Here is an 11,317-nt window from a genome sequence, read left to right on the forward strand (position 1 = left end):
ATCCAAATGTTGATCTTATTCTACAGAGGCCTATGTGTAAACTGTAGGGTTTTCCTATAGCAGTATTCCATATTTATGTTCATGAGCACAGCCTGATGAGTGAGGCCACCATCTCCAGTTTACAACATCTCAGTCTCCCTTCATTATTCAGCTTAAACCCCTATGTTGCCATCATTTTTCTACTGTGGCTTATGCTTCATGCGAATTATGCAAAAACACTACTCAAAGATCCTTTTCTAAAAACACATAATACATGAGAAGATTCAACTGGGAGATGGTGCTCAAAAATGGTTGCCCAAAGAAAAGGCAGTACTTAGAAATGGCTCCAGAGGAAACATGTTCGTACAGAATTATACTGTGGCAAAGAGTGCTTGTAAATGACAAAACAGTGGAAGATATATAGAGGGATGTGTTTTCGCAAGGGAACATCTTTGGCATGCATTGTAAAACAGTTATACTGCTGGATGTGTGACAAAATGCTGTGAATCATAGTTCAGACCATGATTATGAATATTTTCTTACATGTTCTCATTGTGTTAATACTAGAATATTGTAGCTTGTGGACACGAAAACACAGCTAAATAAAATGTATTATAAAAGACGCTAAATAGGATAGTTTAAAGGAAAAGGCATGCTTTGCTGCTCAGGAAGGACTAAACTCTGAAGTCCTGCTTTACAGCCCTCTGAGCCAAATGTGGAGTCAGTCACACAAAATTGATTGCTGGAGGACTGATTCCCACATCCTCGTCCTGTAATTTGACCACTTGCAGCCCAGCTCATCCTCCTCCTCCTCAGTCTTATTCTGTGTCATGTTTCTTGTGTTTCATTCTCTCCACATCTCCCTCCCTAACTTTGTTTCTATCCCATGCCCTTCTCTCATCTTCCCCTCTGTACTCCCACTTCTCTCCTGAGAGAAACATCAATACATGGGCATACTTCCAGTGCCAGTGTTGTTACAGTATCATACCAGCCCAAGGTTAGCTTTACAGCCAATACAACAGCATTGTGGAATTAGCATTTTTTGTAACTATCATCTCCTGTAAGTGTTTCACTTCAAGCAGAAATTAAATTAGCTAGCAACAGAATACAAATACCTTTTTTAAACTGCAAAAAGCCTCTTTTGTATATAAATTCAAGTGCTGATATTCAGTTTTAAAATGCTGGATTTCAAGATTAAACAATTGTTACAACCTATGTCTTTAAAAAAAAACATCTTCCACTGAGAGCCCACATGTGCCCTCCTATCTCCCTCATCCCCCACCCAGAAATGCCCCTTTTTTCACTCCCTCCTCTCCCTCTCTTTGTACAGAGAGGAACAGGGGTCACTTTGGGTCCACGGCCATTGAGTGTTTCTCTTTAAACATCCCCAACTTGTACAAGGCTTTCATGCAAAACAACTTTCTGCCGCCTGTTTAAACATAAACCTTAAAGTTGCAGATCCATCTGAACGTCTTATTGGAGGCCGGTTCTCTTTGGAAAATAGCGTTCTCCTGAAAGAATTTGCACTCTGATTCCTAACATTTGGTAACATTTTATTTGCAAAGAAACTAAACAAACTGAAAAATGCAGCAGAGATGTAATTGTCTCCATGAATGGGACATGTGGCTTTAATCCCGTGTCCATGTTGTTGCCATCTAGCAATGCACTCTGAGGTGAGAGGTAGATTTGTAATGGCTTGTAAATTGACCGTAAAAACAAAGTGAGAAAGGAAGCGTAACACATCCTCTCCATACTGGATGACCTGAGGTAGGAGGTTAACACATTTACATTAATGTTTTGAGTTTTGTTTATCTTCTAGTTGAAGGAGAGTAGTTATGCAAACATCACACAGGTGCAGGGCTATCAGAAAACAGCATACATGAAGAAAGAGCAACACCTGCACACTGCAACGAAAGACAACATTTTGATCCTTCTTGGATCTCTGTCAGGTCACCAACAACATCATGACCTAGAGAGACAGTGTGTGTCAACAAAGGGGGCGTGTGAACTCCAAACAGGAGAAGCGGAGGGAGATGTAGAGCCACTGGCTAAAGGTCTACCAACCCCCACCCCCACTCCCTATTTCCTCATTTTTCTGCAGTGCCACCAAAGATAGCTTAAGGGCAGGAAATGAGGAAGTACCAAAGTTCAAATAATGTCTATCAGTAAATTAAAGCAAGCCATATTGTATCACAGTCTGCTCTGCCTGTGCCTCATCTGTCTTTCCTCCTTTCTCATGATGGCTTTTGTCCTCAGATGTCTGTATGTATTTTGCTGTTTTTCCCTTATTCCTTATATTGCAAAGGAAGACCAGCTTTCCACTATGGCATCTAATAGGATCCTAATGACAAACAAGCAAATACGCCGCTTTGTTTATGTCCTTTTGTTGACTATAAAAATGTCTTAGTGGGTGCACAGACACGTCGCCTTACATGGAGACGGCTAAGGGATGACACAGACTTTCAATGCCACATTTGCACATGCTTTAAAAGTGTCTTTATGACTTGAACTGTGCCCTAAGAATTGACACATACATTTCTTAAACTGCTATGTTGCACTGTTTCGAGTTGTTTTGCTTTATCTTTGGTATCTCAGCCGTGCAATACACAGTGTGTCTTTCACCATCACTGGTGATGTTTCCAAACATGCTCCTTATTTCAATAAACTGATATAGACACAGAAAGGGATACAAAGGCAAATGATCCAACGGACAGAAATATGCTGACAGGAAGATATAGCTGTAGAAAAATATGAGAAAAAGACAAGAGAGGAGGTGGAGAAACAGGTACACGGAGATGTAGAGAGATATGGCTACAGAGATTCAAAGAAAGAGACTCAAAAAGATAAGAGAGGCAGGAGGAGGATGACAGTGGGCAGGTAGGCAGACAAACCAGCAGACTGAGTTTCAAAAGAATGACTGACACAAAACATTAAGACAAATAAGAAAAACAGACATTTGTGTACTTTGGTAAACTGAGGGGAAAATGCAAAGAAAAGAGAGTCACGCACACACACACAGCAAGACAGAGAGCAGGTCCACCTAACAGACATCCAGGTAAGGCAGAGATAAAGAAAGACAAGTCCTGAAAGGACAAGTCAGGGAGACAGACAGGTGCTGTATTAAAAAACAGTCCGAAAGCCAGACTGAGTAGCATGAGCCGTCTGAGGGCTTTTCCACTTAGCGCTGTCAGTCAGCCAGTCCGGCAGGTCTCTGTAGGGATGCTAGGCTGCATTGGATTTGCCTGCAGGCTAAAAGCACACTGGACACACACTGCAGCCCGCTAATCAGGTCACCTGTTGCACAATACTGCACTGAGACCAGCCACACACACACACACACACACACACACACACACACACACACCTATACAGACATACATGAACACACTACAGTGCAGGGGCATTTGTGAACGCATGCGCTCCTCCTTCTCCCCTTTAAATCGCTCATACAACCATGAGTGCACGCACACGCACACGCACACACACGGTCCCTGCAGGATAATGAATGTGGACATCTCAGCTCTGCTTATTGCACTAATTACCAGCGCCTATAGGGGCTCAGTATAATGTCAATTTACCACACATAAATGAAAGGAAAATGTCACAAAGCAAAATTGAAAAAAAGGGGTGCAAATGTGTAAATTAAAAGACAATAGGATACACTGAGAACAGATTAGTAATAAAGAAAATAGAACATAAAAGGAAAATATAGACCTGCCTCTGCCTTTTCTGTAGCAAGTTTTTAGGACAGTCATGAGTTACTCAGTATCTAATAAACTCATTACTATCTGAAGATGCAAAAGGTGGAAATTGGCAAGAGAAAGGAAGAGGGGAGGGGAAACGGAGTGAGAGGAGACAGAAAGGCAGGACAGCAGGGGGTAAAGGGAGAGGAAGTCAGGGTGACACAAACAAAGAAAGAAAAACTAAGAGGAGGTGACAGAGCGAGGGTGGAGACAAAAGAGGTCAGAGAGGCAGAATTTCACCATGTTGTACATGCTCCCAGCTACATTAACCCCAGGCCTTACAACAACAAACATGCAAGAAACATTCATACGCCTCACACACAAACACAGTGTGGTGATCATACACCCACGTTAAGCCTGAGGATATGTGGGTAACAATTTTAGCTTTAACAGGTCAGCCTTGCTTTAATTTACTTGGAACTTGCAACTCAATTTAAGGTGTAAAGCCATGTTTTATACTGGTTTTTAGATCATCTAATGTCTATAACCTAGTTGACAAAATTTCAGACATGTAAAAACTTCTTCAGGACTTTCAGACACCCCACTTACAAAAGTGTCTAGGCCGCTTTCAAGGTTACAGGTACAGGTTTTGGTTGTATTCACCAAGCAACGGGTCTTATGTCATATAATTTCAGACCATCAGTTCAAAACAAAACCCTGTCATCTGGGAAAATTTGCACTCTTCTGTTGATGTTATGAGTGTTCCCAAGATCTCTGCTTTCAAAATACCAGTGCTCACATAATCAACACAACACACCTTGGTAAGATTTTGGAAATACTGACTAATGCTTTTCAGGAAGAGGAACGCACTCTCCCAAACAGACTACCGCATATTTCGGAGGCAAATCTTCCAACATTACTTGATAAATAAAGTTAGCTGACATTTCCCATTCGTCTGTGGTAAAAACTGCATTGTCCAGGACAAATAAGAGCCAAGCTTAATGTCTGTTATGTGTCCAGGTGACTTGTCATCTAGCTGCAAAGCTGTGCGTTTTATTCTCGAGAGTTAGCGTGTGACGACAGACTGCAGCCTCTCTCCTCCGTCAGTCTTTTTTCTCATATAGCATCTGCTTTATCCTTGCTGTCCTTATAAAACACATTTAATTCATTTCTATTATCATCCCTGGGACTCATCTATCCCTCCATCCATCTTTTAATAAAAAGCCCCGCTTGTTTCAATCACAGAGGCATCCATTCATCCCCGTCTGTTTCTCTTGGTGAACACACTGCCAGACTGACACTAGACAGGCCAGGCCACTAGACAGAGCGGGAAAAAGCATGCTCATATTAGGAAGACCTCCTTTTTGCTGCATTTTTTGCATAAAGCATGGACTTTCCTTTATCTACCACTGCACTTTGCGACTGAAGTGTTTGCTTAGTAAAATGGGAAGATCACACATTTCACCTAGGTTAACCCGATTCAAATGAAAGTAGACAACAAGTGATCCTGATCCAAACACTCCATTTTAAAAGCAATTACTTTTATTCTAAAAGTCCTCCTCCAGACATGATTTAAAGTATGTCTGCTGGGATTAATATTTAGTTTAACATGGTTTTCCCTACACTTGAAGTTCCCACTTTCTCCAGGACTGGCACAGCGCTACTAGCACTGGGCTGACCGGTGAAAAAGCAGTGCATATCAAAATGGCTAGAGTTAGCGTGAGAGAAAACGTCGGAGAGATTCAGCCATACATGTTTCAGCCTCAGTCTGACTCAGACTCAGATGAAGAGTGTGTATAAGAAAGGTAAGCATAGTTAGCATCTTTTATTCGTATGTGTTGTTTGTTAGCTTGTTAGCTTGTAACTTGGAGTGGCTGACACAGCGTTAATGGTTGAGAAACATACAATAATATCTGCTACACTGTCACACTGTGTTCACATTGTTCCAGTTTACATCCAAAGACTGCACACTCTGCCATGTTTGCTGTAAAAACTGACTATGCTACCACTCTGCGCCGGAGGTCCCAAGTTTCTTGGCAAGTGTTGCGTCAAAGTCTTTTGATATGCGTTTTCTGTATAACAAGGCATTAAACAGTGATTGCCGTTTGTAATGGTGACGTACCAAATCTCGCTTTCCCAGCCTATGTCTGAGTCTCAGATTTTAGCCAAGTGCACAGACATTGCCCCCCTAAGTAGAGGAATGTCAAAACACCTCTCTAGGAATACACTTTGCACAGATGCAAGTCAGTGCAGTCAAGGTCAGACATTTTAGGAGACATAAACAGAGGAAAAAACACATTTCTGAACAGAACGCAACTTTCAGCAAATACAGATGCTCTGAATCAAAGGTTTGTTCCCAACCGTCAGCACACCGTTTCCAAACTGAAGCTCAACCTCAACACAGAAAGGGTTACTTCAAAATCTTTGATTCAACATTACCAGATATGACTGAGGTACAACAGTTTGTATCCAAAACAATATCTCCTTTAGTTAAGCAGCTTAGGCCTGTGTGGTGATCCTACTGTGGATTAAGGCAACAAGAGTTAGAAAAACAAAGCATGTCAAATAGGACGTCATGTTTTAGGAGTTGCCTGCACCGTCCATGGGAATATATTACCAGATATTTAACTCATTTACATTTTAGGCGCTAAGCCGACACACTCATACACAGCGATTTCCAGCAGCGCAAATGAAAGGTTAAGAGCACACTGGTGAATCATCGTAGCTGTAAGTAGCCGGATAAAATAAACCAAAAGAGTGTCAAGATTTTTTACATACAACAGTCACAACAGATACAGATCATGTCCATGATGACTGGCATTTCACCTTGAAGCTGTCATTTTAAACAAACTGTCTTCATCATAGGTCTGATATAATTACTTCTCCCATACAGAGAGCTGTTCTACGCCTTCTCAGCTCAATACAGGATTTCACAATGGCCATATTTCTTAATCAAAACCCAAAATGAGTCATTGGCCTACTTCTAGTGGGTCACCGCCTGATAAAAGCAGCATTATGTTTTAATGAGCTGTGGTCTGAGAAAGAGAAAATGACTTTCTCTCAAGTTTTTCAAACCTCTGAAAGAGTGTATCAAAGTCAGGCCTTGGAGAATGTGCTCGATCATGGTGCTAACACAACATGTAAAACAATATACATTTTAAACAAAATATATAAAGTCCAACTGAACAGAAACCAGGGAAGTTGTAATTACACAACAAGTGTCTTAAAACCCTAACTCACCAGAACATCCCATAAAACTGTATTACTGATATGTGCTTCCCTTTTGGTTGCACACAGAGCTACGCCCTATGTATTTTAGCATTAGCAACGCTGCTAATGCTGTGATTGTCTTATTGTCAGTAGATTGTTCAGTGTTACAAGGATTAAAACTAATACAATCAGGTTGGGTATGTGTCACATTTAAAAATAACCAAGAATATCCATCCCTGTTCTGCAATCCCAAGTTTAAAAAGTTATTTTGGTGTTTTTGTCACAAGACCAAACTGTTTTGGACCATGTGCTGTTGAACTAGTAGCATTATAGTACACTATATACCTATGGGCTACAACAGTGGTCACGGAAGAGCACATGATGTCTTTCATTATACAGGCCTGCGTTGTTCCCATCAGAAATTACTGTCCCCAGGGGGTAGTGTACACCAGCCTGGGTGGATAATCTACTGTCATGGATGTCATGTGTGTGACCCGCAGCATCCAGGGAAAAGCTTCTCCCTGGAGCACAACGTCAGCTCCCTGTCCCTTTATTGCCACCTTGGACGAGGTGTGGAAAATACTTAACTGATCGCTAATCGAAATGTACTAGGAAGTATTTCTTCACGGCGTCACCAGGCTGGAATTTGACCGGGCGTGAAATCAAGTCATAACACATCTGCTTGCCTTCACACGCACGCACGCACACACACGCACTCACAGACGCAACGTGTGCACTCACATACACACCGCTCCCACAGCTGAGGTCACAGCTGTTTGACAGCAGCCAAACCCCACTTGTGTGAGCACAGAAACAGGAACTGTAATCCCCCTTTTACTCTGAGCCAGCTTGTACCAATCTCCAAGGTTGGCCAATATTGCTTTCAGCAGAGATAAACATTTGCATATGGGGCATGATGAATATGGTTAACCTCTATGTGCAACAGAGTAAAACTGGAACTAAAGTTTAAACTAAAAAAAAAACACTTCCCAAGTCACAGGAAAAAAGTATGATAATGAATTCCACTTTTTTCTTACCCAGCAACTAAATGTTACACTCCGCCAGTACTTTAGTATCTGCCAATGATACTGGCAGAAGAGAAACTGTGCGAGTCATAATCATATTTTAGAAGCATTTAGATTTCCACACTCATAAATCATTGTGAAACTCTGTCACTAGTTTAAATGTTGCTTGGACATCTGTGAATTTCAGAAGATGCACCTACGATAGGTTCACAGATCATCCCAGCTGATCATCACAATGGATGAACTCATTGAGAAAACAGAACCCCCATTCACAAGGTAACAGCCCCAGGCTCCGCAGCACACTGATGTGATCTAGGCCACGCTGCTCTCAGCAGCACAGAGGAGAGCTGAGCTATAGAGCGGCTTACATCTTCTGCCAGTCTGACAAACACAGGGGACTGATGCGAAAGAGGCATGGCATCGCTTCTGCTGAAGGTAACATACTGTGTGGGAACCTGATAGTTAGAGCTACAAAGCAAAGGTTATAGAGTACATGAACTCTTAAATTCAAATGTGTATATATACTGTTACTAAGACATACACAATTTATCATAAAAGTATATACATATATTTTAATTTAATTCTAATTTTAGTTTGACTGCAGTTTTACATGTGGGCCTATTTCAATTTTCTGTATGGATTAATTATCAGAGCATGTCCTTGTGTGAAACATAGGCTATTGGCCAATAGTTATTGTGAAAAACAATACTTTTTTTTTTAGATTCCTTGAAACAAAAGCTCACATTATATCTGCAGGCTGCCTGCTGCTATCTTTCAGTGCTTGCCAGAATATAATACAAAACCTTTTCAGTTTACCTAAGGTGTATGAAGAACGTAAAACTTTCATGAAGGTCTGTGCAGTCAGGGTGTAATTTTCACTTGAGCGTTTGCACTTTTAAAGTTTAATATTTTAACAATTTCTCAAAAGAGTTGACTAGAAAGCTACTATTACTAATGAAATGAGACCCTTCAAGGCCTTGAAAATTCGTGGTTCAAATCACAACATATAAAGTACTATTTTAGATCCTGACCGTCAGATAGATAATGAGAATGGAGAAGACCTAGATTAGATGAGTGGCAGATGAGGGCTCTTGCTGAATTGTCTGCTCAATGGGATTTTCGTGGTGCAAGTAAGTGTATGCAAATGTGGCAGGCCTCACACACTCAAGAAATCTGTCTCTCGGGGAGGAGATGAGATAGATTGTGACTACGTCTATGACAAGGCTTCAAGTCTCACCTTCACTTCACTTTCTCTGTTTCACTCTCCAACCCCCTCGCACAAAGGCACACTCACATTCTCTTTCATTTTGTCACATTTCGCTCACACAGACAAGTTAAACACAACAGCTGACAATCATAACAACAAGACATCAACTTACGCTCAAAGTCAGAATCATCATCTTCGTCATCATCTCCGTTGGACTCTGTTTGCATCGGCTCCCCATCAAACATCACTCCTTTACCCGCCTTGCCACCTGCACCGGCCCCATCCTGGCTTCTGGTGTCCCGCAAACGGGTGAAGTACTGTACTGCAAAATCCACCAGGTCTGACGGCCTTTGTCGCAGCACCTCCACAGTGTAGCCCTGCAGCAGTTCTGTCAACCCCACCGGGATCTCAATACTCATGGCTGTGTGTGGCTCGGTGGCGGCGTTTGCTATCTATCTACAGAGGGAGTGAAAATGAGTCAGAATTTGTTGTGGTACAGAGTCATACTTGTGTTTGTGTACTGGGCTGTGATGTGGTTCAGGATTTCTTAATTGTTGATTTCAACAGCTGACTTTGACTTTTACTATGCCAGTACACTGTGTGCCCTGTGTGGCCTGTGAATGTTAAGTGGCTGGTGACAGCTCTGCATGGCAACTGCATGCACTGGGACAGCCTGGGTTACTGAGGAAATAACCATGAAGTATGGCAGCTGAACACAAACTACAATGCAATTTATAAACTAGTGTAATGATGTACATGAGGTGTTGCTGTGACATTGTCACTGAGCAGCCACTTTATCAGGGTTGAACCAAGGAACACACAGTTCCCACAGCTGCACCGGGCAGATATGAGCTTTTACAGCACAGGGAACAGATAACCAATGACATTCACTGGGTTTCAGCAACAATACTACTTTGCATCAGCAAGAACTGAACTGTCAACTTGGGTGGGTGGGTGGCCGGCTGGAACTAGCTAGCAGAGCAGCTAATTGGCTAATACTCATGACAACTGGTTTACGGCGTTGTTCGATACACATATAAACTTAACTAGACTTGCCTATCTAACTTAGATAACAATGAATGACTGCACGAAAAGTAGAGGAGCTAAGAGTCAAGCGCAGTCTCACTTTCAACCCATCTAGCATTAGCTATCTTGCTAGCTAGTGTGCCACCTTCAAGGAAGCCTCTACCGTTAGCCTACGCTGAAGTATGGCGCACTGGCTGTAGGAGCTAAGCCACAGATAAGTGGCTGGCTGGATAAACGTTGCTATGCAAGCACAGCAAGATGTACAGGACCGGTAAGCCGTTGGTAAGCTAACTTAACGTTACCAACTGTGTGTCACTTACATGAGATTCTGTCTCCCCGGCTAAACTAGCCAGTCCCCTCCTTCTCGGTGTCTTCCTTGTTCGCTCTTATTTCGTCTCTTCTTTTTAGCCAGTCTCTTTGCCAGTGTAGCGACCGTATCCCTCCACAGAAGACACTTGTCCAACGTTAAAGCCAACAATTTTACGTTGGCGACGCCTAGCTAACGTTTAAGGGGTCTATTTTAGCTCGCCAGCCAGCTGTACAGCGATGCTGGCTAAGTTGAGAGGAGAAAGCACTCGACTTCGCCGCTGCAGCCTCTTACGACGTCCACGCACTAAGTGAGGGTGGGACTTGCTGTGGCAGCAGGGAGAGCTGGCTAGCTGGCAGGCTAACTGACTGTATTGCTAACTACTTGTTAGCAACTGCCTGTTTTTCTTTGGCAACTGCCTAGCGACTCCACTCTCCTCAAGACTCAAGTGCAGCTGCAGCCAGGTGACAAATCCTAAGCTCTGCGTTTACAGCGTTGCGCCACACCGCCGTTAAGTACAAACTGAAGTACCGACGAAGACCCGTTTTTAACGTTTTCCAGCAGTATTTCGACTAATTACAACAAGAGAAGCCTGCGAGAATTAACTGAGCACACGTTCCCTCCCTCCCGGCGAGGCACTCTTCAACCTTACACGCACGAGTGAACTGCTGCCCCTAGCAAGCGTGAGGAGGCGTGGCTACTGAGTGAGCGGAGAGCGTTTGACATTGATTGACAGAAGCACGGCCAATGAAATTAAAAGTTTAGAATATCCCAGCCAATTGGATATAGGTAATTAAAAAGAGGTGGGATTAAAGGCAGAGCCAAGTTGGTACACTCAGTTTAGGACTACACCCACAGAAGTGGCCTTGACGGTGGGGAT

General features: G+C 42.6%; 1 protein-coding gene across 2 annotated transcripts in view; it reads right to left on the bottom strand.

Annotated features, from left to right (window-relative positions):
• Positions 1 to 11,099, bottom strand: part of prkar2aa (protein kinase, cAMP-dependent, regulatory, type II, alpha A) — a 49,908-nt gene extending 38,809 nt beyond the window's left edge. Inside the window, exons 1-2 of one of the 2 annotated variants that reach the window (XM_050064868.1) lie at positions 10,451 to 11,099; positions 9,277 to 9,556 (exon numbers count right to left, since the gene is read on the bottom strand). In XM_050064868.1, coding sequence (XP_049920825.1) covers positions 9,277 to 9,523 — 247 coding nt within the window. In that variant the 5' untranslated portion in view covers positions 9,524 to 9,556; positions 10,451 to 11,099. Of the gene's footprint in view, positions 1 to 9,276; positions 9,561 to 10,450 lie in introns of both variants that reach the window. The other variant, XM_050064867.1, reaches the window with a different exon arrangement.
• Between the last annotated feature and the right edge of the window lie 218 nt (positions 11,100 to 11,317).

This window comes from Epinephelus moara, chromosome 16 (assembly GCF_006386435.1).
Source record: "Epinephelus moara isolate mb chromosome 16, YSFRI_EMoa_1.0, whole genome shotgun sequence".
Lineage (NCBI taxonomy): Eukaryota > Metazoa > Chordata > Actinopteri > Perciformes > Serranidae > Epinephelus > Epinephelus moara.